We start from the raw sequence: 27,095 nt of genomic DNA, 5'->3' as shown, positions 1-27,095 counted from the left end.
ACATTTTGAGCACTCTTGATGCTGTAAGTAGAATGCGAATCCCATTCGCATGTGTGTTCCTGTGCAGAAACAGGCGAAGGGCATGCTGGCCTTGGTAGTCTGTGTGATACAACTGGGAGGAAGGGACTACACTTGGGAACTGCCTCCTTTACGTTGGCCTATGGGCTTGTCTCTGTGGTGTGCTCTTGATTGCTAATTGACGCAGATTGCTGAGCTCACTGTGGGCAGTGCCCTCCCATAGGGAGGTGAGCATGGCCTCTGTAAGAAGAGTAAGTGAGCAGGAGCCTGGGGACAAGCCAGTAAGCATCCTTCCTCCATCATCTCTCCTTCAGCTCCTTCACCTGAATTCCTGTCTCCTTCTTGACTTGGTTTCTAAATCTTTCCTTCCCCTAAGTTGCATCTGGCCAATGTTTTATCACAGCAACAGAGAAACAAACTAGGACAAAGGGTGAATGACAAAGGGTGAATAGGTTTAAAGCTAAAGCTACTATCATCTTGAGATGGGATTTTCTGGTGGCCTGGGGAGAGGGAAAACAGATTTCCCTGTGTGATTACCTACGGTGGGGCACATGACCCTGGATGTGCTTTGTCATTGTAGACTTTGTGTGGAGTGAAGGACAGAGCACTGATTAGCTTGTGATCTACCTTCTGTAGGAGGTAATGTCTACGTAGAGAATTAAAATCGCTCTTGAAGGAATTTCCTGACTTAGGTAGGCGTTTTGAACCTACCTCCGCTGGATGGACAGTTGGCCTTTTGTAAGATCCTCTTTCCTCAGGCCCTCAAGTAACTGGATTACAGGTGTGATCATTCATGGCCAGGAAGACCCTCAAGGTTGTAAGGTGTTTCTCCTGTGGTCCTTAGCTTTCTGGTCCATGCACCAATAATTTCTGTTCTCTTCAGGGTCTCCTGGCACCATCTTTGTCAAGCCCTCAACTTGTTTTGTAGGTCTCTTTTTTTCCTCTTGATTTCCCAATACTACATCACAACCTTCTTTACCATTGTTGCATAAACCTTAGCTCAAAAAATATGTTAGTTATAAGAGCTTGGATATTTGTTTGTGAGAGAACACTTTCCTAGCATGAGTAAAGACATACGTTCTACCCCACCCCACCCACATTACTGCCAGAACAGTTTAAAAATAAATTACAGATAATTGAGAACCCCTGCACTCCTCCTTTTAGGGTAGCCTACCTGTGTGTACATCTCCAAACCATAAAATGTAAAATGTTAGTTGAGCATTAGGAAGACAAGCCAAAATGTTCTCTTTAGCAGCTCGCTGCACACACAAACAGAACAAGGAATTAAACAAAAAAGGCATGAAAGGTTCCTTGACTAATTTATTCCAATTAAAACTGACTGTGCCTTCCTTCTGAAGTGTGTGAATTATTGTGACTGGTCCTTGATCTTTGGATTGGAGGATAAGCATCATAATAAAGATGAATATTTTCTTGCCTCATTTTAACTTGAACTTGCAGAGACTCTTATACAATAGCTCACTAAGACACTCATCTTTCACAGGACTTGTCAGTGTAGACATTGCAATCAGTGAAGTCGTATTTTCTGCCCTCTCAACTCTGTTGTTCACACTGTCTGAGTGTGCCTCTGAGTCAGAATGTCAGCTTGTACGCTCTCTGTTGATGTGGGTTCCCCTGTGTTCTTCTTTACTCCTCTGATGTATCATGACGCACACATCTCTTTCCTTGCTACTCTCCTTCTCAAAGATATTAATAGAATTCTTCAGAAGATGTTTTAATGATTTAGTGAAATTAATGGTTCAGTGCAATTGCTTTTCTTTTAATTTAGCACCAGAGTGGCTAAAGTGTTTGCCTCATTTAAGCAGTTATTTCATGATAGTTTTAGGTAAGAACAGAAGCAATGAAGGCATTAATGACTATATCTTTAAAATGAAATTTAGGTACATTTATATTTCTTGGTAGCTGTAAGAGTTGTTCCTATATGACTTAGGATTGTGGTTTCTCAGGCGCATTCACTTCTAGGTGGTTTCTCTTCCTCCTCAGTCCATGAGTCAAGCTAAGTCAGGCAAGCACATGTGTACATGCCTAACTTGCTGTGGTAGCGGATATGTAAACTAACTCCTGTAATACCTACCCGCTTGCTTGTCATACACATATTGCGGTTCTCTAGATCGGTATCCGTTTATTATTTTTGAGGTTTGCATTTGAAGACCTTGGGGTGCTCACTGTGAACACACGATAAATTGTTTTCTAATGAGACAGTGAACTGTCTTCAAATTTTCAACTCTCTTTTGGCATGTTCTGCTAAATTGTATGCATCACAGTTTCTTGCTGTGGTTTTTAGCTTTCCTTTTTCATAATGAATGGCAGAATGCCTCTCTAATTCTGCTTTGAAAACTTTTTTTTTTTATTATGGGAAATTTGAGTATATCCAGTAATAGGCAAAACCTCGTATGTTCATTCCTCAACATTAGCCACGATCAGTTCAAAGCCAATCTTTTATTTAATCAATATGCCACCCACTTTCCCTGGCTTTTACTGCTTAAAAGCAAATCCTAGACATCGTATCAGTTCATCTGTAAATATTTTAGCATGTGTCTCTAATAGATAATTCTGCACGTGTGCATAGAATCGTTGAGAAGTCATGGTAATTTAAAGGGAGGCTTTTTATTTATTTTCAAGATGGATTTTAACATTGATTTAAAAAACACTCCCCTAGTGGAAGTTAAATGTCTCTTCTGAAAATCTGTGGAATGAGTTAAAAACTAAAATTGAATCAACACCTCAGTGCAGCAAAACGTACCAAAAATTAAAACCAGAAGAAGGGTGATCTTCCCTGTAGAATTAAAGATACTGAAAATTTGCGTTTCTCTCCCTCCCCCCCCCCCCCACCTCTGGTGGACCTGGAATAAATACTAAATTTAAGTAGAGTAGGTTTAGCCTCAGGCACAGTGGCATACACTGTAACCCCATCACTGGGGAGGCTGAGGCCTGAGGTTTGTGTCTAAAATAAAGCAACCAAACACTAACTTAGTAAATAAATTCAGTAGTTTTAGGTTTGTAAGTCATAGCAGCAGTGGCATTGTATTTGTGATGAGTTGGGTATTTCCCCATTTTGTATGTTACTTCTTGGCATGCATGAAAGAACATTCCAGATCTGGTCTTGGGGTGAGTGAGGATATTGAGGAAGTTAAGTCATTGTTCTGAGAGACCTGATTACCTGGTGTGCTCCTGATTTTTCTCATAGTTGTGACAAGGGCTCATTTTGGCTTGTAGATGGAAAAGGGAGATGTCCAAGAAGGGACACAGTCTGTCACAGCAGGGAAGGCGTAGCCGGAGGGGCAAGAGGTAGCCAGTCCCATTGCCTCTGCAGTCGGTAAACTGAGGCAGGCAGTAAACAGAACCTGTTTTTTAAACCTTGAGGCCTGGCCCCAGTGATTCACTTCCTGGTCAAACACAGGAGTCTGTGGAGAATTTTTCACATTCCAACAGGACATGTGCTAAAAGCCAAGGTTACTTGTTCTAACTTCTTCCCCTGAGTGCGGTGGGTCTCAACCTTCCTGATGCTTCCGCCCTTTAGTACACTTCCTCATGTTGTGGTGACTCCCCCCGCCCCCAGCCATAAAATTATTTTATTGATCCTTTATAATTGTAATTTTCTGTTATGAATCATAATGTACATATCTGATATGTAGGATGTCTGATATGTAATCCCCAATGGGCTGTGACTCACAGGCTGGGAAACACTGCCTTAGAAAAATCTTGTGGAGTGGAAGGCTAGGGGCTGTTCGGCTGTCAGGGCAACAGATAGGAGTCAGTTCTGTATCACACAAGTGTAGACGTCTCTGCTTGGTTGTGGAGCAGGGTTCCAGTACACACACACACACACACACACACACACACACACACACACACACACACACATGAGATGCCCTCCACCAAGACCTTTATGCTACCCAAAGGATAAAGTAGAAGTGGGTGGTGAATGGCATATGCTGTCACCCCAAATCCCTGCACATGGGGAACTTCATCTGCTCTCCTCTCCCCTTCTGGGAAAATCCCAGGGTTTCGCAAACTAAAATGACGTTTCTACTCAGACATTCAGTATGTATAAGCTAAAGTATTAGGCTCAGGGACATAATTGGGTCCTTTACATTTAAAGATTGTTTTTCAATATTATTGTTCTGATCAGCTTTCACGTCAGTTTCTTATTCAAATGGACAGTGAAAATTATTTTCCTGTTGGAATCTGTGCATCAGCAGACCCGTGCTTAGAGAGTGTTGATGATTACTTAATCACATGCGTTGCGGAGTAATGGCGGCAGGGAAGGGTCTTAGCATGTGCAAGATTTATTAGATGGTACTCCTGATGGCGTTTTTATTTCTGCACAATAAAATGCTTTAGGATAAAGATTTGACAGGCTGAGTAGTTGTATCAGAAGATGGCGGTGTGGGAAAGAGAGAGGAGAGAGGGAGCGCCATGTGCTTTAGCTAACCTCCACAGAGGGTTCCTTGCTCATGTTCCTGGTAATGTTTGGCAGGCACGGCATCCCCAAGAGTCACGTGCCTTCCTGACTGGCCCTGTGTGGAGGTCACATAGCTAACCCATTCACGGGTAGGTGGCATCAGTCACCACTAGATTGTTGCTTTCCTCAGTTTCCCTTCCCCTATCGGATGGAACTAAAACTAACGAGCGAGCACTTGATTTTCATGTTTGTTCCTTCTAGAGCTTCTAGAAGTATTTATAAAACTATGGAAGACTTAAAAAAAAAACAACACTTTTAAAAAATTTAATTGCAGTTAAGTGTCAGAGCTCCTGGGACTGGAGTACAGACTGCTGTGAGCCACCATGTGGGTGCTGGGCAGCAAATGCCGGGGTCATCTCCCCAGCCCCAAAGCATGAAGGGATTTTGAACACTCCCTAGTGCTTCCTCCTTCCACACCCACTGAGGGGCTGACGTTGTCAGATTCCCTGAGGAAGACCACCGGCCTGTGGGTCGGACTTGCGGAAAACTGAGCGACTGAAATAACGCTGAGACTGAAGTCCGTTCCCTTCTTTTCCAGGGAAGGTGCCTTTGCACAGGCCGGCGATTCGGTTTCAGTGGCCTGAGTCTCAGTGTCGCCAGGGCCCCAGAGAATGAAGCCTGGTCTCAGTTCACAGCTGTGTCTGGAAGCAGGATAGACAGAGCCACTAAATATCAGAGATAGGATCTTATGATTCTTTTAAGAAACATGTAAATGTGTGTTATAGGCTTAAGAGGAAGAGGGCCCTTTCCTACAGGCCAGTTTACTTAGCAGTTTTCTAGGTGTTTTTCATCTTGTACCCCTATCATATTCCAGATGGTTTTACTCCAAATCCAAATTTTGATGCTCATCAGTACTTTGCTGAAATGTTAGGTTACTTTTTCCTTTTAAAGGGCGGTGTGTATGTGGGGGTTAGGGGGTGGATAGACATTTTCATTTCAAAGAAGAGGCTCCCTTCTTACCTCCAAGAAAGAGTGCTAATTTATTTTATATTAAGAGTAATCCTGCAATAAAATCGTCATATTGTTAATTAAAAAGATCACATCATAGGTCCTGAGAGAGCAGGTCTCATGAACTTAGGCAGAGGAATGTCGCTTAGTGCAGTGCATTTAATTCTCTTTACTGGCCGAGGCAGGAGAGGAGCAAGATGGTTGGCAGGTCTGCTTTGCCTTCAAGTGAAATGGCTGACTTAGGATGATTCCGTCATTTGCTTTTGCGATGGTCACCTTCATCGTCACTCTGAGGGCATTTAGATTCTCCTAGGAGTCACAGCTCTGGCTTTGCCTGTGAGGTTTAACGGATTACGTCCTAAATGTGAGTGGGACCGTTCCCTGGGAAGGGGTACCAGACTGAAAAAGGGAGGGGGGGAGGAGAAAGCCACTGAGCACTGGCATTTGACTCCATTTCCTGACTGTGGATGCAAAATACGACCAGCGACTTCACACTCCTGGCCCCAAGGCTTCTCTGCCGTGGCATTCTGTACCTTCACACAGTGAGCCCAAACTCTGCCTCCCTCAGATTGCTTTACGTGCTACTTAGTCACAGAAGAGAGAAAGAATGCAGCACATACAGAATCAGTAATGTGAGACGTAGGTGCCGAGTGCTGTTGGGACTTTGCTTGGTAGGGGACACATACTTTGTGATCCAAGGGACCCACACATTGAATCACATGACTCTGCTTCAGCAAAACAGGGCAAACCCTTTGTGCATCTCTGTCTTTCTGTCTCTCTGTCTGTCTCTGTCTGCCTCTGTCTCTGTCTGTCTCTCTGTATCTCTTTCAAGATTTATTTATTTATTATGATACAGTGCTCTCCCTGCATTTACACCTGCAGGCCAGAAGAGGGCATCAGATCACGTTATGATGATTGTGAGCCACCATGTGGTTGCTGGCAATTGAACTCAGGCCCTCTGGAAGAGCAGTCAGTGTTCTTAACCTCTGAGCCATCTCTCCAGCCTTCAGTCTTTTTCTTTGAGCAGAGGGGGTGATATTACTGAAAGCCTTGGGGTGGTACCAGTGGTCAACAACTGTGACTTCTTTATGACTGTTGATCTTATATCCAGTAGTGACATGCTCCTTTGATAAGAAAATACTTGAGTAATTACTTTTTTGGAAAAAAACAAACAAACAGTACAGTCGAAGTGTTTCCAAAGATAAGGTCTTCCAGGGACTTGAAGCCGTATTTGCACTCTACTTTTTTGTGGGTGTACGTCTGGATGGAGAACAAGTCTCTGCAGCCCTGGCTCACCAGCTTGTTTCATTCAGACCAAGGGCCCAGGCATTGGAGACTAGCTCATAAAAGATTTGAAGTCCTTTGAGGAAGCACTAGATAAAAACCAGTCATTAATTAATTTTTAAGAGTCAGCAGCTGCACACTCAGGCATCTAGTTTGATAGGAAAGGAAAACAAATTTCTCGGTTTTAAATTGCCTGTGTGTATGACAGTGTATTATAGTAATGAGAGCCATTTATCTTGCCACTTTGGGCTTGTCAAGCTTTGGTTCCCCCCCCCCCCAGCCCCTGCATATGTGTGTTATACTGCCTGTTAGTGTATATGTGTCTACATGTGTGTCCAGTGCACAGGCACGGGTGTGCATGTGGAGGCCAGAGGCTAACATCAGGTGCCTTCCTCCATCACTCTCTGTCTTGTATATTGAAGCAGAGTCTCTCACTGAACTCGGAGCTTGCTCATTCCGGCTAATGTAGCTCGCCAGCTTGCCTCGGCGATCCCTGGTCTCTGCCCTCTGAGTTCTGGGACTACAGATGAGCCAGCACACCTCCCCAGGTACATACATGGGTGCCAGGGACCTGAATTCTGGCCCTCATCCACTTGTGGCAAGCTCTTTATGTACTGAACCCCCTCCCCAGTCCCTCTCTGTCTCTTTCCCCCTCCCCTCCTCTCTCTGCCAGTTTAATCCCTATGCCTTATGCACTATGGAAAGATAGAACACTAATGACAAGACAGGCGAAACACGAAGTTACCGTGGGCAGATAGCCGCGACTCTACCAGGTGCTTAAGATAGGCACGAAGCTGCCTTCTTGCAGAATGCTTGCTTTCCCAAAGGTTTGTGTCAAGTAAAGAAGACACCCCTGGGTGTGCCTTCCAGATGATTCTCAATCCGCTCAGGTTGACAATGAAGATCAGCCAGCATGTGATCCAAAATGGCTTCTTAAGGGAAACCCCGGAGAAACCCTAATCTCTACGTAGGCAGCGAGTTTAGGGACAATGGGCATGGATGTCCTGAGTCCCCGTGCTTACGGATGTGCTAGCTGTGAAGGTGTCTTCCTGACGCCAGGCAGCCCTTAGCAGCCAGACCTGCACACACGGCAGTCAACAGAGACTGGTGATGGAATTATTGATACCTTCTCAGTGTTCCTTGTCATTCTTGGGGAAGCTTTGTTCTTCAGGTGACTCATGCCTGGTTCTTGCTCCCACCTTGGGTTCCATCTTCACTCGTGCTTAGGATGATAATAGCTTGTGGTGGTCTTGGAGCTACTTGTCCTTTACAAATTAGTTTTTTTAAAAAATCAAGTGTAGTCTTTTTTTCTTATCCATGGAACTACTTCAAGCCTCTCTCTTGTTCTCACCGGGGTTTTACATGCACACCCTTGCTAATGGAACAGAAATGGAAGGCTCAGAGTTAATTCATTTTTTACATTAAGCAATACAAATTTCCATGGAGATCTGACTTTGAACTTTCACACTGTTTCTGCTGAAAAGGTCAAGAAGTCCATACAGTTACGATGTTGCTGATGTGTCCGTTTTGATTTTTATTTTCAAGAATGGATCTCATAGCTATGCCAATTATTTTTTAATTACCTAAACAGTCTGCTCATGCACTGTGTGGAATGCTGTCTTCTGAGACACCTCCTGTGTCTCTGAGTACACTGTGGTCCACTGAGCCTCAGCTTTCTGATGACAATCCTCCTCTTCCTCTAATGTCCACGGTGATATTTTCTTTTCTTTTCTGTTGCATTTAAAATTAAAGTTTTAGTCAGGATACAATGAATGGTTGTATCCACTCTGGATTGTGATCCACAGTTTGGAAAACAAAAGTCTGGGTGAGGAATCTGCCCTCCTGTTTAGGCAAAGTTCTCTAGGAGGGGACATTGAGACAGCTTCTTCGCAGGAGCCCTCTGGTCTTTTGAATGAGCTGAGTCTCCCAAGACTCAGGCATTTGAACACTTGGCCCCCAGTTGCTGGTGCTATTTGCGTAGGGATAGGGGGTGGGTGTAGCCCTGTTGGAAGAAGTATGTCACTGGGGTTGAGCTTTGAGTTTTTTTTTAAAAGATTTATTTATTTATTATGTATATAATGTTGTGTCTGCATGTACAGCTGAACGCCAGAAGAGGGCACCACATCTCATTATAGATGATTGTGAGCCACCATGTGGTTGCTGGGAATTGAACTCAGGACCAAGAGCAGACAGTTCTCTTAACCTCTGGGCCATCTCTCCAGCCCTGTTTGTTTGTTTCATTTTTTCCCTGTTTGCTTTTTAATTAATTTATTTCTTCATTTTACATCTTCATCATAGCCCCCCCTCCTCCCAGTCCTACCACCCTCTCTTTCCCTTTATTCCCCCCCCCCCTCCTCAGAAAAGGAAAGCCGCTCCCTCCACCCCTGCAGAGAGTTTAAAAGACCGTGCCCAGTCGGCCTGCTTGAGGTTCAGTGTGAACTCTCATATGCTGCCTCAGCTGCCATGCCTGCCCCCTGTGCCCTCTGTTTTGCCATCATGTACGCAGTGCAGACTGTGGGGTTGCATGCTTGCAGTCTCAGCTTGGGAAGGAAGGTGGCGGAATCCCTGGAGCTTTCTGGGTAGCCAGAATCAGTGCGCTCCAGGTTCAGTGAGAGACCCTATCTCAGAAAGATGAGGTGGAGACCATTTGAGGAAGACACAGTAAAGAGCAAGTGAGGAAGACACCCGATGTTAACCTCTGGCTGCCACAAGCCACATGCATGTGCACCTGCAAACACACATCTGTGTGAAACACATCCACACACACCTACAGATTTTTTTGACTGGTTTTTATGCTATAATAGATGAACTGATATACGACCCAAAACTCCTTAAAATCAGGACCATTGGTTGAGGGAAATGTATTTTGGGAAAGCAGGCAGAGTAACAGGAACTCCTCGGTCATCCCGGGTGTGGCAAGATCGATCATAAACACCCCAGCCCATGCATGTAGCTAGTGTGTTTGTCCTCGGTGTCCTTTTCCATCTCGGCACCAACATATTGACTGTCTATAGGATCAAGGAAATCTGTGCTCATTTTTGATCTGGTGACTAGTTGATACAACCTGGAGTTTGGAGATGCTTTTCTTTAAAATAAATATGCTCAGTGTCCTGGGGGCAGTGCTGTTGGGTTCACTCTGCCTTCTCAGGCTGAGGGCATTAGCCACTGTGGCTTCCTGTAGTGCCCCAGAGTGTTGCTGCAGGATTAGTGTGAGCACACCTTTTGCGCTCCTGGAGGAGTTGGATCCTGCTCAGGGTTGTAGGGCCTGGACCTGATGGAGATGACAGGATGAAGTTTTGGAAGGAGTTTTTCTTCATCCTACAAGCAAGGATGAGCTCTGTGGTGCACAATAGATGCCAGATTTGTCATTAGAGAAACAGGGAATCAATGCATCGTCATGCTTAGGGAATCGGCTGGTGTGTGTGTGTGTGTGTGTGTGTGTGTGTGTATGTGTATGTGTGTGTGTGGACCGTGATTGTGGAGATACCCTTCGCGTGAGGGATGTGAGCTAGGCCTTGACAAATGACAACACCCTCAGCAGGCGAGCAAAGGCAAACTCATCAACTGCATGATTTCAGTCACCGGGCTACCTGTCTTCATGGTTCATTTATTTCTCAGCACATTATCACCATTTATACTTTGCATGGGGAAAAATGCAGGACCGCAAAGGCCTGAGGGTGCTGCGCAGTGTGGATGGGCCCAGGGTTCCTTGTCAATCACAGTAGCACACAGATGATGATGAGTAAGCCCCAGCGCTGGCCTTGGCTGTGTGTCATCCTGACCCCTTTGACCTCTGCTTTGGGGATGCCAGTTCTGGTCTCTGACTTACCTCTGGGTTCATTCTTCAGTGTACCTTAGGCTGCCTCTGGCCCATTCTTGAGTTCTTCCCTAGGCTTCCTGGCCGTGGACATCAGGCGCTGTGTCATCGGCTCCTCCCCGCCTGACTTTCTCTTATGATCCTTTGGCTGCACTTGGGTCTCTTCTGGTCCACATTTAAGTTATTTCACTGAGCCCCCTTTCACTGCCCTTTCCCAGCCATAAGCATTACTGTTTTCCTTGCCAATCTGATAAAAATCCAGCAGTCCCATTCACTAATTAGAACGTTGTGTAAACACAAGTCTTGCTGAGGGAGGTCAAGCATTTGTCCCCTGTGAAGCATTTTACCATCTGTTTTCAGGGTGTTCCTCTGTGTGTCTCTTTCTGCTACGATCAAATAGGCCAAACTCAGCTTCCTATTTCTCCATGAACTGGGAAATATTTCCAGTTTTCCCTGTGTGTCCATTGTCCAGATACGTGTACTTCTATACCTGAATGTTTAACTAGTAGCATCAGCTGTTTATATAGGGCTTACTCTTAGGGTTGACTCTGCTGTGAATTTGTGTGTGTATGTGTGTGTGTGTGTGTGTGTGTGTGTGTGTGTGTGTGTGTGTAAGGTATGGGTATGAGCGTATGTGTGGGTGCATGGTCTTTTGGATGCACATGTATGTGTGTATGTGGGGGCCAGAGTCAAGCTTGGGTATTATTCCTCAGGAGACATTTCCCTTGCTTTTGCAGACACAGTCTCATTAGCCTGCCCATCGCTGATTCCGCCAGGCTGTCTGTCAGACAAGTCCCCGTAGATGCATGTGTCTCCCTTGTGTAGGTTTTAAGGTTACAAGTGCATGTACTTTGCCTGGCCTATTCCCACGAGCTCTGGAGATCAGGCTCAGAAGCCCAGGCTTTCAGAGCAAGTGCAGTAAGACAGTCATCTGTGTTGTTCACGGTGAGCCTGCCGGTGAGGCTATCCCTGCTTACAGACGAGGAACCCAAGAAACCAGAAAGCCATGTCCTCATGAAGATCACACAGATAGTAAGTGCGGGGCTAGCTTGGAGTTGTTCGACATAAAGTCTAGTCAGTCCATGTTCTCTGGTGAACCAGATGAGTTAGAATGAAGACACATAGACTTTTTTTTTTTTAAATAATGGTCTCCTGATTGTAGAGGTCACATCAGCTGCTTTTGTATCCCTGGGACTAAAAACCTGTCAAAATCAACTTAGAGGTTTATTTCAGCTTGCCGTCTGAGAAGTTTTGATTCACAATTTCTAGGCCATGTGCACTTGGGAAGAGCCTCATAATGGGGGGGGGGACCGTGTGGCAGTGTTTTCCAAATTCTGGTGGACCAGGAAACAGAGAAGGGGATAGATCCCGGAGACAGGTGACTAAACACCTTTTCCTAGGCCCCGCCTAGCAGAGGACCCACAGCCTCCTGCCATGAGCATCCAAAACCCAAGCCTCTGTGGTATGGTCCAGATTCTAACCCAAATCTATGGTCCAAAAGTGGCAAGGTCCGATGGTGGAGCTTTCAGAGACTCCAACATCACTGAGACAGCCAGAAGAGCCAATAGTGCAGCTCCAGGATGTGAGCCCCCAGGCTGTGGACCCATGATGACCAATATGCCTGTTTTATTGGAGCGCAGGAAAAAAAGCCATGGTTCTAGATGGAAGGCAGTCATCACGAAGGAGTTCTGTTCACTCACGTCTTTGGCTGACTGTATGAGCCCACCACCATTGGCAAAGACATTTAGCTCAGCTGACTCATATCTTAATCTTTTCATACATATCCAGAATGTTTGAAGATGGATCTAGGACACCACAGCCAATCGACACATGAATATCTATCACGGTGGACCTTACCAGCTTAGTGTGTGTGTGTGTGTGTGTGTGTGTGTGTGTGTGTGTGTGTGTACACGCTGGCAAATGGAATCTGGTGTTCTGTGCCATTTGAAGTTGTAAAGTCCTTGTCTTTTTGAGTAGCTGTGCCAGGAACAGTTGTGTAACAGTCTCACAGAGGGAGCTTGTCCTACAGAGTCTTAACAGGGCGAGTTCCAAGTCCTAGAAGTTTTGCACTGTCTTAGAGATGGGACAAGTGATGCTTGTCCCTGAGAGGATCTTGGGTGTTGTTTGCATAGTTGCCTCGAGGCTCATCGATGTGGCTTGGCCATAAGCAATAGTGAAGTCATTGACTTGTTGCTGGACATGTCTTCTCTGTCTTCTCTGTGAGCGATAATGGGCAGATGCATTGTTTTGCTACTGAGAGATTAAAAACCGGCTGAAGCTGTTCGGTATCGCATGCTGATCAATGCTGGGCCTTTCAGTTAAGGCTCATCTCTCTTTACTTTTGAAAAGAAGTAGTAGTTTTGGAAGCAATTCTAAAACTTAAGAGGCAGTGGTTCTACTTTAGGCTTTTATTACATAGTCTGGCTCTCATGGTTCAAACTGGATTAATTACACAGATGCACACAGATGTGGAGGCCAGACTTTGACACCACATGTCACCATCAGGTGTTTTGCACATTAATTAAAAAAAAAAGATTTATTTATTTACGATGTATACAGTATTCTGTCTGCATGTACACCTTCAAGCCAGTAGAGGGCACCAGATCTCATTACAGATGGTTGTAAGCCACCATGTGGTTTCTGGGAATTGAACTCAGGACCTCTGGAAGAGCAGACAGTGCGCATAACCTCTGAGCCATCTCTCCAGCCCTGCACATTAATTTTTAAGACAGTGGTTCTTGCTGTCTTAAGCTTTGGCTAGTATGGCTGACCTGTTGCCAGCCCTATCAATCCCAAGTGAGTTCCATATCTTACACAGCCGTCTGTCTTTTTTGTACAGCGTCTGGGAATCAGAATCAGGGTCTTAAGCATGTGCCCAAGGCACCCCACTGAGTGCCTCTAGCCCCAGTTTCACATTCTAAAACAAATGGCAAAAGTAATAAATATGAGCATGTTTGATAAATAAATGTGGTAAAAATGAAAAAAAATTTTTTCTCCAGACTCACGTAGAGTTGGCTGCTGCAGAGCTGTGCATTTGAGGCATATTATCCAGTTCTATAAAGATAAGCTTTCCCATGAAAACATTTTACATTAGAAATTGCAGTGAGAAGAGAAGGGTCTGGCCTTACTCACGGTCCTGGGACTTGTGTGGTGCCACCAAAGCACCACTGAGAACTCAGTCGACCGGATTTCTCTTCTTTGCTTAATTTATTTAGTCAACAATGGATGTTTGCTTCTTCTGTGTTGCCAAGCACAGTTTACAGTGTGAATCCACTGTACTTTACAACTCATTCTCTTTATGATCAGCAGACATATGGGTTGTTCTGGGCTTGGCTCATGAGCCTGGGGCATAACTGCTTGGAGGGCCGTTCTTTCAAGCCAACTGGCTTCATAGTCCATTTGGGAACAGAACTGAACATGCTGTGTAGCTCTGTCTTCAGAGGAAGGTGGACGGCTGTATGTTGGCTTGTCTCAACCATTTGATGCAGCCCAATATGGGAGCATCTTCAAGTTTTACCAACCCTCTGCCAATTTTTTTCTTTTCTGTCTTGTGAAATTAAGTTGTTCAGTGTAACCACTTGGTAAGTGATTAACATCTCAGTCTTAGCGTTTTGTGATTAACTCTAACATCAGGTTTTATAAGGTTCTTAGCCTGGAAGAGTCAGTAATAGCATTTTAATACAGACACCCCTTCTGAAGGCTCCCAGCAGCTGCCAAAGAAGCAACAATTAAACCGAGGCGGAGTGGCCCAGAGCAGTTCCACTTGGCTAATCCGATAATTATTGGTTTCTATTTATATAAGGATGTATAACTGAAGCCTCAGAGATGATTAAACAGGTTATTTCTGGCCCATTGCCTAGAATGTGGGATCTAAGTCAAAATTTTTGGGTTTTTCTCATTCAACATTTCGTTACTAACCTCTTTCACATTGGGCTTGAACACCTCTGTGCTACTCCGATGTCTTTATTTGTGTTGGTTAAGATGGCCTCGCAGAGTCAGTAGGCCCAGAGTCACTTCTCCAGGAGCAGGTGACTATTGCAGTAGCCCCATCTCAGCCTTCCAGAACCAAACAGACATCATTACTGCATGCAGTGCAGTTTGCTTATGGCTTGAAGATGGCCCGATTTTTGTAAGTAATTTTTAAACAATTGTTCTGGGCCAGGGGAATGAAAATATCTTTTTTTTTAAACTATCAATTTCTCCAGTGGAAGGAAATAATTTGAATGAGTTACAAATGATCTTTGCAGGCACCGCCATGCCAGCCTTTTTCTTGAACTGTCCTCTCGCCATTGCATGGAAATAAATCCACTTTTTAAAGGAGGCATTAAAAAGTGCTGTGACAAGTGTAGTTACAGCAGATAGATTTAGCTCATGTATTTTATCTGCATAATCTGATTGTAATTTATATGTCTTCAGCCCAGATAAAGCTAGGCCATTTCTTATTACCAAATTCTTCTCTTTGTCAACATGATGTGAGCGGGATATTGACTTGTACTGAAGGGCGGTGATTAATCATAGCAGCTTGCAGGAGGATCGTTTATTGCTCTGTGTAGCTGAGTGACTGCTGGTGGAGCCGGGAGTCAATCAAGATAAACCCAAGCGGGTTAGTTGTTCTTGGATGACAATGGGTGATGCGATAGATTTATTAGCCGTATTCTTGGTGAAAGATCTCTTTACATTCTTAGCCAGGCAGATTGCAAAGAGGAAAATAACGAGTTACCATCAATGGAAGAGTCTCCTTGTTTGCAAAGCAGAGTCGAGCCAACTGAGTGTCACAGGGGAAGATGGATTTTGAAGGTGTAGCCACTGGGACCGCTCAACTTGTGGTCAGTTTTGTCAAGTTCGAAGATGGCGATTGTGTTCATAGTTATTTGGGCATTTGCTGGACTAGGAAGGAAAAGGTCACCCAGTTTAGTTGTATAGGTTGCACAACGAGACTGTTCTTTAAATTATATCTAAATGTGATTTCCCTTTCAAAATGGTAACTCTGGCTGACCATCTCACTCCTTCCCTTCCCTGCCTGTTTTTCCCCTTGTAGAGCTTGCATATTTTTAGGGACAGTAGAGCCACTTACTATTAGCTAAGGTTGCTTAGCAAAAGAGGACTCTAAGGGGACAGCAAGATGGCTCAGTGGGCAAAGTACTTGCCACACAAGTCTGAACAACCCGAGTTGTAGCCCTGGTACCAACGTAGAGATAGAAGGAGAGAACCAGCTCCTTCTGTGGTCCTCTGATGTGCACATATGCACAGTGTGACACTCACTCACCAATACCTGTCACACCCATACACAATAATACTGGTAAATACAAGTGGAGGAGACTAGAAGATGCTAGGGCAGAAAGAAGCCCAGCAGACGCTATCAGAATCCAACGGTGGTGACTCCCTGGGTTGTCCTGTCCGTTTGTCAATCCACTCAGCCCTCTTCCTCAGTGTTGAAGATTGAAGTGGACCGTCGACTGTGTTAAAATGCCTTCGAGAGCCACATAGCACGTTAGTCAATAGCTTCTTGTCTCTTTCATTGCTTGCAGGGGGCTAGCAATGAAGTCAGAAGTGCGTGTATGTGCTATAGTGTTGAAGTGCTTAAGGATGGGTCTAGTCAGTCACACAAGATGGGCTACAGGTTAAGCTTGTGGCTGTGAGTGCTCAGCGCCTGCTTCTTTAGTCTTTGCATCCTCTTTCACTGTGTCCATTCTGGCCTGTGATGTGTGCTGGCTGGACAGGCATTTCTTTTGTGTGTGTATGTGGTATATGCACATGTGTATGTGGGTTCAAGTGCAGGTGTGTGTGCATGAGTGTGTGTGTGTTTGTGTGTGTGAGAGAGAGACAGAGACAGAGAGGCAGAAAGACAGAGACAGAGAACATGTGGAGACTCAAGGTTGATGTCCGTTATCTTCTTCACCTGTTCCTCCCTCCACCTTGTATTTTGCGACAGGGCCTCCCCCTAAATCTGAAGCTCACTGGTTTAGCTAAACTGGCCTGAGAGCTCCCAGGGGCTCTCCTTCTCGACCTCCTCAGCTCTGGCATTACAGACAGGTGTTCCATGGCCAGGCTTTCTCTGTGAGTGCTGTGACTAGAAAGCAAGCCTTCTTGCGAGTGTGGCAAGGTCACACAGTCTGGATGTGTCACACAAGTGAGATCACTGGTCATATCAGTTTACTCTCTGATTCCATTTCCTCTTCTTGTTTGCAGCAGAGACCTGGCTTTGGTAGTTGTTTGGCTTTAGTTTTGAGTTTTAGAAATGTGATAAACTTCTTTTTGATGAATTCCGAAAACTGGCTTATTTCCCTCTTGCACCTTCTTATTAGGGGTGTGATCACTTTACTACCGTGCTTGCTGGCACATGCGTCCTCTTCCTCGCCTCCCCCTACATGACCATCTGCCTGACTCAGAGTGCTTTCTCCCCCCCCCCCCATTTCTCCTTCTCCCCTCTTTCCCCCATCCTTCCCTTCCCCCTCTGTCATCCCTCCCCCTCACTGAATACATAGACCCCACACCCACAAGTGATCACACTTAACACTTCCACAGCTTTACCAGGTTGATATTGCAAATCCAACTTTATAGGTAAGAATCTACACCTATAGATGGTGGTTTTTTTTTTTTTCTCTAATGTCACTTAGCCAATATTGGATGGAATTTCTACTCAGCTCAACAGTGCTGTCAGAGACCTGCCATTTCCTATATGAAGTGGCTTTCTCAGCCAACATAAGTTTATCTAAAGTTTCTTACTAGTTATTTTTGAAGGTACATTTGCAGAATGTCACATGATTAATCTTTCCTTTTTAGGCAAGTAGTTTTGTTCTTTTCTGTTTGTCCGCTGAACTTTTAGATTAGAGATAATAAGACAGCCCTCCAGGGAAATAAAACAATAGGATGTGTGTGTACATACCTACATCTCACCCCACAAACACACTCCTACTCATGCTCACAAAGACTACGGAGGCCTGGTAGGTCGTGAATTTGCCAGGGGAGTTCAAGATGGAAGACCCTCTTGGCGTATAAAATCAACTGTAACAGGTGGTGACTTGAAACTGTTGATAAGAGATAGGTGCAGTCCATCAGAGATACACAAAGGGCATGTACATGTTAATTTTTTTGAAAGCCCTCCTCTTTTTAAAGTGTGTCTTTTAGGAGAACATTGGAAAGTGTTTGAATGGGAGCTCTTTTGCTCTAGAGAAGAAAGCAACTTTGCAGAAAGAAGTGTGTCAAATAGGAAGATGAGAAAGAGACCTAGGAGAGTAAAATCTCTAACAAGCCAAATGTCCCTTTCCACCAAACTTGGAGCCCTGGACTTGTGTGATATGTCAATTCCTGCTCAGCAGTTTTCTGCTCTGGGAATGAATAAAAGACCTATAGGGAAATTTTTCTGGTAGAGAAGGGGACATAGACAACTCTCTGGAAGGGTATTCTTTTTTTTTTTTTAAAGATATATTTATTTATTATGTATTCAATGTTTTGCCTGCATATACACATGTAGACCAGGAGAGGGCACCATATCTCATTATAGATGGTTGTGAGCCATCATGTGGTTGCTGGGAATTGAACTCAGGACCTTTGGAAGAGCAGGCAGTGCTCTTAACTGCTGAGCCATCTCTCCAGCCCTTTTAATAAAATTTTTACTGTGCCTTTTAGCCTAACAACTGTTGATCACTGTAAGTAAACCCTTTTCTTAAATATTTATTTCTTTAAATTTAAAAAATTAGTGTGTGCATGCTAAAATGCAGCTCACTGATTTGGCTATATTTATTGACCAACGAGCTCCAAGGATCCCCTGTGTTTGCCTTTCCAGCTTTGAGATACAGGGGAATACCACCATGCTAGTGTTTTAGGTTGGTGCAGAGATCTGAACTTCATGTGTGCATGGAAAGCACTTGATCAATGAACTATCCTTTGAAAAGAAGAATCTACAAAGAAGCATACCTTAGATGTGAGACGGGGACTCCCAGGAGGGACCCTGAGTCGTCTTATGATTATGTTAATAATGATAATCTGTGAAATCAAATGAACATAAAACCCCCATAGTTTTATGTGCTTGACCTTGGTGAGTTCCGTGAAGTCTATCCTATAAAATACTGTCAAGAGTGGAGAGAGAAAGAAGCCTATGTTACTGATGATGATCAGAGCTTAAGTGGTGAGAATGACTTAGGAGTAGAGGTTGCCAGCATCTAGCAAATCCTTTGCTGCCTTGCTCATGGGCGTTAAGCCTAGACAAACAGTGTTATAAAAATACATGGTCTAGCTTCAGACTTCATCCCTTTCTGACAGCAGCATTTGGCACTGTTGGTCTCTCTTCTTTGAAGTATCTTCACTTGGTGGTAGACTTACTGGAGACAGGGTTGTCCAGCGGGGTGTCTGCTGTGCTCACTGTGGTTGGGGGTAAATTTCACAGCCTCAGATGTGGTGAATTTAGAAAGAGGTTTCAGCAAAGAGAGGAAAGGAAGACGGGTCCATGGACCAAGCCCTTACAAAGAAGAAGGCCTATGAGTCTCCATGCCTTGTCGCACAGAGATGCCCTCGGTCCTGTCTGTGCACCCTTTAGGAAGACCCTTTCCTTGGTGGGTTTTCTTCTTGTGAGATAAACCTGGGAGTAGCCTTGATAATACGCAGCAATTTTAGCACACCACCAACTAGGATCAGGGGAGGAGACCACCACCAATGATTATTAGGCGGTCCTTGTATTTTTCTTTAAAGAATTTTACTTGTTTTTAAATATTTACTTATTTTACTTGTTTTACTAGAGATTGGACCTAGGGTTTTCTGCATGTGAGACAAGGGTCTTTTTAATTGCCACAGCTGGCCTTGATCTCACTCTGTGGACCAGGAAGGCCCTGAATTTGTGATTTACCTGCCTAAGTCTCTTGAGTAACTGGGATTACAGGCCTGTGGCACCAGGCTCAGCTAAGAATATTTGTATCTATACAATTGGTCACTCACTGTATGTGGTATAGACTATTTGTATACAGTGGAAGTCTCAATCCTTTTGAGTCATTTGAAAGTCTGCCCTGTTTTAAAACCAATATGAAAATATCAATGCAAATTCATCTTTAGAAGTCTTTATGGGAAAGACCTCTGTAGTCCTCATCTTAGAAGGAAGAAGTTCTTGTATTCACCGCCATGTCACCCAGCACCGTTGCCTCTTTCCTTTAACTAAGTCAGTACTTAAAATCCTTTTCTGACATTTCAAAAGCTGCTGCTTGCTGTTATTGCAAAGTTCAGTTTTCTCAGGGATGGAGAGGCTGCTACGTGCTTAGAGCACTGGCTGCTTTTCCGGAGGACCCAGGCATAAGATTCAGAAAAAAAAAATACTGAAATAACATCAGCATACAGAAAACTGCAATGATTTTTGAGCATTTGATACTCCACTGATGTGCTGAAGTGTTTTTGTTTGTTTGTTTGTTTCTTTCTTTCTTGTCTTGCTAGCAATCAAAGAGAAGTATACAGACTGGACAGAATTCCTCATTCGTGATTTGACTGGTTCTCGAACAGCCCCTGCAAGCCTTCTGGAAGGTGTATGTATTGCTGTTTCTCACCTACTGTAGCCCTGCAGAACCCTGGTCCAGTGATCTCAAACCTAGCAGCACGTTTGCCTATATCCTTCTGCGGAAACATGCGGACACTGATGTTTTTATTCCCACAGCGTAACTTCCTTTTTCATACTGAGTTACATAGGTGATGCATTTGAGTGGTATTGACTGCTGTTTTCCTGTGTTATAATCAGTAAATGGGAAATGTTCGAGTGCATTTTAAAATTGCGTTTCAGGATGTCTTCCCATTTTCCTTAAGCCTTATCTTGTAGGACCACTTTGTGGCAGGTGATGACTAAGCATGTTTATGTGCTTCCTATGGTCTCCTGGAGCCCGTTCATAAGTGGCACCACTCACTGCTCATCTCGGGTGCATAACAACTCCATGATCTCCCACCTATGTCTTACCGAGGGCTATCGATTAGCTTTCTCCATAAGACAAGAGCAAACATGGCCGACTCACTGGATTGAATGCAGCTCAGGCAGATTTTACGCAAAGAAGCAGAAGAATTTAATCTCATCTTAATGGCTTGTTTTAAAATGTTATAAGGAAATGCTAATAATTCTTATATGTACTTGAACAGGAAGACAACGGCAGTGTGTCATATGTAACTATTAAATTACTCACTCTATCTCAAGGGTACCCTAGGAAAGGGGAACCCGATGTGGGAAGAAGTTGTGGATTTCTATTATCATTATTATTATTATTATTAACCTTAATTTTCCTCCTTGCCAACAGTGCTAATATTAGGACCATTGATATAGCATTCACAAGTGTTTTGTAATGATTTTTCTTGATATGTTTATCTTAATGGCTCTTTCTAATCACTGGGTTAAGTGACTGCAATGACGATTAATCATCTTTTCAGAGGGATGAGCAGCCTTACCGTGTTAACTGTTAAACATATTTGTGGAAGAACCTAGCTAAAGAGACACTCTTCATATGCCAAGAAAGTTTCTAAGAAAGGGTAGTACTGTATGCCCCACACCAGTGCCTAGGTTAAGTAGTAGGATAACTTCACACAATACAGCCAAATGTTAAAGGGAAAAATAGCCTCCTCTTGCAATCCCAATGCTGGGGAAGCTGCGGCAGGCAGAGGCCTGGGGTTTACAGGCAAGCCAGCCTAGATTAATCTGAGGTTCCAGGCTAGAGAGAGAGAGACCCCATTCATCTCAAAAATGGTGGGTGATGACTGAGGGACAGCATCTGAGCTTGTCCTCTGGCCCCCACAGATGCACAGGTCTGTGCACCTGTGCTCTTGACCCCCCCCCCCCACATACATGCATTTAAACAGAAATGGAACAGATGAGCACAAACATGATTTAGACATGTCACCTGTACACGTTAGCACTCATTCAGTTGGTCTCTGTATGACAAGGTTCTGGCTGCACTAGATGGCACTGTAAAGGTCGGCTTCTCTTAAAGAAGCCCTGTATTAGGTAAATCTGTCAATTTGAAAAATAGACATTTTGTTATCAGTTGTTCGAGCTCTGAGTTTGGTGCGTCTGAGTATAATTATACTTAACAATATACTAATTTCTAACATGCACTTTTATTTGGGAAAGTTAATTTGTTTGATAAAATGTTAACATAAACTGTTATTTTCTATTTACTTGTGATTTTGTTGTTGTTGTTGGGAAATGGTGTTGGTGTGTGGCTGTGTGTGAGGGAGGGAAGGGAAGTGGGAGCTGGGGGCGTGTGATGCTTGTGCAGATGATGGGGTTGCCAGACTGCTTGGCAGTAGCGTGGATGATGGTGTGGGAAAAAATAATATTATCTTCTACTGTCATCTGTTTCCATGAGATCCTTAAAATCAAGTTTAAAATACGAAGTTTTGCTTCTGTTTAAACAGCCTCTGCGAGGGAAAGGCCCAATAGACCTCATTACAGTTGGTTCCTTACTAGAGCTTCAGGACTCCCAGAACCCCTTTCAGTACTGGATAGTTAGTGTGATTGAAAATGTCGGAGGAAGATTACGCCTACGCTATGTGGGATTGGAGGACACTGAATCCTATGACCAGTGGTTGTTTTACTTGGATTACAGACTTCGACCAGTTGGTTGGTGTCAAGAGCATAAATACAGAATGGATCCACCCTCAGGTAAGAGCAGAAGTTTTCTCTCTGTCACACGCTTGGGCAGAGGTACCAAACTCCCATGGCTGTGTCTTGGGATGCATCCCTTAATGTGCCATTTATAGGCCAGTGTGTGGATTTTAAGTGCATTAATTTCAGGGTCTTTTGTATAGAGAACAAAATTTAAGATGCCGATCAGAAGCATTCTCAAAGGAGAAAGTGGTGACATGGGACTCAGGAAGCTGGTCTGTTTCCTCTGATGTCATTGGCTCAGAAACGAAAGGGACGATAGTTTGGGATTCTAGCATAGTCTCTCCTGTTTTTTTTTAAAGAGACTGCAGCCCTGGGAGCATATTCCACAATCTGTTTGCTTGCCCATCTTTCTGATTGTTCTCTGTTCAGCAATCCACCCGTTCTTCGTTCCACATCCATCAATCCTCCTGCCCCGCCCCCACCCATGTATGCAGCTATTGATGCATACCATTTATGCATATCTGCCATTTAATGCATATGAGTGCTTTAGCTGCATGTATCCCTGCATGCCAGAATTGGGCATCAGATCATAGTATAGATGGTTGGTGGGCCAACATGTGACTACTAGGAATTGAACTCAGGACCTCTGGAAGAGCAAGTGGTGCTCTGAACCACTGAGCCATCTCTCCAGCACCCATCAATCCTTCTGTACCCATTCATTTACCCACATGCTTCCAGTTCTCCACCCTCCCTCTTACCACTCACCGTATGTCCATTTCTGCACTCATCCTGACCAGTCCATTGCTCTCTCTATCCATCTGTACCCATTCATTTGCTCAGATACATCCATCCTCCCATCTACCCATCCTCTTTTTTCATCCACTCACTTAATGCAAGCATATATCACCCAGTCCTATCTATCTATCTATCTATCTATCTATCTATCTATCTATCTATCATCTATCTATCATTTATCTATAATTTTTCGTTTTTCTATTTTTCCAATCATCCACCCAAATCCCATACCACCTGCTAATCATTACATAATTAATTTTGACTAGGAAACAAAAGCGAAGGATTAATTTGTTTTTATCTTTTCCCCTGCCAAGTTGTCAATTGTAGGTAACTTCAAGTCTACTGGCAAATGGCTTTGCATAGATTTAATCGGATAGGGCAGTACATTCTGCCTCTGATGGATGTAAGAGTCAAAAATCTCATATTTACAAAATAATCATTCTTAAATATTTGCTGTGTTTCAGGTGATTCCACATCTGTTTTTTCTAAAGATTTCTTTATTTATCGTATATGAGTGCTCTATGTGCAGAAGAGACCATCAGATCACATTATAGATGGTTGTGAGCCACCATGTGGTTGCTGGGAATTGAACTCAGGACCTCTGGAAGAGCAGGTGTCTCTCTTAACCGCTGAGCCATCTCTCCAGCCTGATTCTACATCTGTTATGTTGTTTACTTTGATTCCAAAAATGTGGTATATGTTTGGTGTGGATCTCTTTCTACAGCCGTTGACAGACCTGTGACTGAGGTCAAGCTGCTTCTTCATCACACACACACACACACACACACACACACACACACACACACACACACAACCCGTTAGGGAGTAGCCTGGGTGTTGAGACTGAAATTCCCAGGTCCCAGGCCCGGCACAGCTCATTGCTCCTGTGGACCCACACTACTGTTACCAGCTGAAAAAAACCATCAACAAACACAGTCACATTGCTAATGCACTTAAACATGTCAAGGAAGAAATATTTTCTTCTGACAGAATTTTATTTTGTGGCCAGCCTTACAGGGATATTTAGAGTAAGTAATTAGTTCGCAGCTTTATTAAAATTGCTCCTGTATTGGTTGCCAGTGTGAGTCTTGTGTACACGAACGTGACAAGTTATATTTACCTTATCTGTCACTCAAGGGCTTTGATTGTGGAACATTTCCTGGTTCTGGACTCTGTGTGTTTGCATCTGTGTTAAATCTGACAGGCGGATAGCCCTATAACCTGGTATTTTATAATAGCCGCATTGTTGTTGTCGACATTTTGAGAAGCAGCCAAGAAATCCTTTTATACCTTAAGCATTTGGGGTGATAACAAACAAAGGCTTTGTCCATGCTGTGAGAAAAGATTGAGCTCAAGTTTGCCTGGGGATTCATAACCTGGCAGGAAAAATTTACTTGTGGAGAAAGGTGGCTGTGTAAATCTCAGGCCAGTGCCTAATTGCTTTATAAATTCTACAAGGAACTTCTCCTTGCCAGTGCAAGGATTTATAGTAAAGCGAAGAATTTCCAGTCGCTTCTTATGTTCTTTGCATTTTACCCCTTCTATGAAATCCCAGGAGGAAAACTCAAAAGCTTGAGTGGAAAAAAATTCTCTGTATTTAAAAAAACACTTGCTTATGAGTCATTGTCATGCACCTTACTTCTGTCTTTACAATGTGTGAACAAGTTGTGCTTTCTTAGAATTCTCTGGACATACATTGGTTTCCCAGGAGAGTTGAAGAGTTTCTCTAAAGACTGGAAAAGCGTTTATTTCCCCAACATTTAAAGTGTTGGTGTGAATGGTTGTATGTGGCATAGGGAAAGGCAAAGTGTCACTCACATATAGTAGTTACAGGATGAAAACTGGATTCTGTTACCTCATTCAGCAAAACATTGCCCGCCAGGAAAAGAGGCAATTATTACTCCGATTTTACACATGGGAACAGAGCCTGATAGGTTAGATTTGTGTAAATTAATTTCAAATCCCAGGGTAACCTTGTGCCACTTAAATGGTAGCACCATTTCCTGAACTGAAATGGCATCATGAATAAAATTTCAGGAGGTATAGAAAAATATTAGGCTGATTTAAAAAAAAAATTCCCAGACACTGATACGATACAAAATTACTCAGCATTAAACTGTGAGGGAGAGAAGTGAAGGTGCAGTGGTGGCATTGGGGAAAACACTGGAGACTGTACGTGTGCATGTGGAGAGGAGGGCTTGGAAGCAGATGCACTGCTGACATTCCCTTGCCCTGCGTGTCACTGGCCCTGTCACCACTGCTGCACACATGCTCCCGTTAGAGTTTCTTCTGCCTTTTACTTTTTCAAGGACACTTTCTTCCTCTATTGTTCAGGGATGAACAGGGAAAACAGAAAGAATTAGTAGAACTGGTGGAGAAGCCACTCCCTGGAGACTTTTTAAGATCTGGATTTTATACTGTCCACCTGTGAGGATCTAGCGTTGTAGGGCATTCATGGCTTCCCGGCACTCTGGTCCTTGAGAGAAGACGGAAAGCAAATGAAGGTGCCTCGCCCTGCAGCAGGGGAGTGGTTGTGCCATCCTGCTGAGTGAGTGAGATACACCCAATTATTAACATCTGACTTAGAGCACATCGGAGAGTTGTGGCTAATCTTGGCTTTTCCATGGAGGCTGTCTAGTCAGGGGCAGGTTGAGAAACTCCACTTGCTTTGTTGCATGTGGATGTTTAGAAGACATAACAGATGTTTCAAATTTACAGAAGCAAAGGAAACAAAATTCTGTCATTTTCTCTATGTCCAGACATTTTTTTTAAACCCTCTCCAATTTTAATTTCTTTCAAAAAGAAATCAACCCTTTCAACAATTTTTTAAGTGTTAGGTATATCCTGGAATCAGGAAATTTCTGGAAAGAGCTGAAATGCTTCTTGCCTCAAACTGTTTTCTTTTTTCAGAAGAGCTGGTGTGTTGGGAATCATTTTCTTACATTACCAAAACAAAACACCAGAGTCAGGGTTGCTTAGACAGTGGACATTTATTTTATCCCGGTTCTAAAGTTTGGAAAGCTGAAACAAGGGTGCTAGCCGGTGTGGGATCTGGTGAGGGCTCCGTTTCTGACTTATAAATGGCTGCCTTCTAGCTGGCTCTCCACTGAGTCAGTCAGAGTCCACCAGTTCTCTCAAGGGAACCCTCATCACCACCAGATGTCACACTGGAGATTCGAGGGGCTACGTAGGCATTCAGGAGGACACAGATTTGCTTCATAATAATATTTTCCAATATTCCTTATCTCTTAACAACCATTGGTCCATCTGTCCTCACTGGTATGGACCTGTTGGAGAAGGAAGAACAAATTGTGGCCAGTGGATAGACACCTAAAAAAAGAGGCCATTCCCCAAGGCTCCATTTACTTATGGTTGTTTGTCTATTTATGGTGATACGGTTGCTTCCTGAAACTCTTTCTACCAGAACTTTCCAAACTTATGCATAAAGGGGGATTCCCCTCACTTTCCTATAGGCTCCTGGTTACTGATGGGGCTGGGCCATTGTTTTAATTGTTTATGACTTCCCACGACCAGTAAATGGAGTTTGATGAACACGGTTAAATTCCCTGCAGTGCAGGTCACTTTGAGAACATGTTTTATGCCCTTTTAATGGAGCTGTTTATTGTCCATAAATTCGCTGGCGTGCCCAGGGTGGCTCTGTCTCCCTAAACACACACAGGCGACATTGTTTTCTGTGTATTGCATCTCAGAGGTATTTCATCTTCACGGGTGGTAGAGAAGCCCACCCCAAGTGAGTTTTACCTTTGCAGAAAAGAGAGTGCCTTGCCGTGGTGGTAGACCCAACTTTTCTCGTTGCTATGACATTAACATTCAAGAAAAGCAACTTCAGGAATGAAGGGTTTATGTTAGCACACAGTTCAGGTGGACAACACCAAGGGAAGGGTGCCACTGCTAAGGAAAAATCACATATACTTTTGTTACTACATAAAAATGCCAGATGATTGGGAGAAAATTCTGCTGGAGACAGAAAGTTCTATGTGGAATGCTAGAAAGAGTATTAGATAAAGAGAAGGTGCTGTGTCTGAGAACCCTCCCCTCTCTTCTGTGTAAGGATGGCAGACAGTGTGCTGGGAGCTTGGCTTAGTCTGGTAAGATCTTCACCAACTGTACTTATACCCCACAAATACCAAAGAAACTGCTAAAACAGAGGAGCTTCAAGCTCA

At 43.8% G+C, this 27,095-nt stretch overlaps 1 protein-coding gene across 1 annotated transcript in view; it reads left to right on the top strand.

The window, feature by feature from the left end:
* The window catches only part of SFMBT2 (Scm like with four mbt domains 2), a 158,446-nt gene that overhangs the window by 46,902 nt on the left and 84,449 nt on the right, over window positions 1–27,095 (top strand). The window contains exons 5-6 of the mRNA XM_084783978.1: window positions 19,968–20,056; window positions 21,924–22,170. Of these exons, the coding sequence (XP_084640104.1) occupies window positions 19,968–20,056; window positions 21,924–22,170 (336 nt within the window). The remainder of the gene's footprint in view (window positions 1–19,967; window positions 20,057–21,923; window positions 22,171–27,095) is intronic.

The sequence above is a fragment of the Acomys minous genome, assembly GCF_964271855.1.
Source record: "Acomys minous genome assembly, chromosome: 5".
Lineage (NCBI taxonomy): Eukaryota > Metazoa > Chordata > Mammalia > Rodentia > Muridae > Acomys > Acomys minous.
The sequence above is the reverse complement of the archived record's forward strand: the minus strand, read 5'-3'. Positions and strand labels throughout refer to the sequence as shown.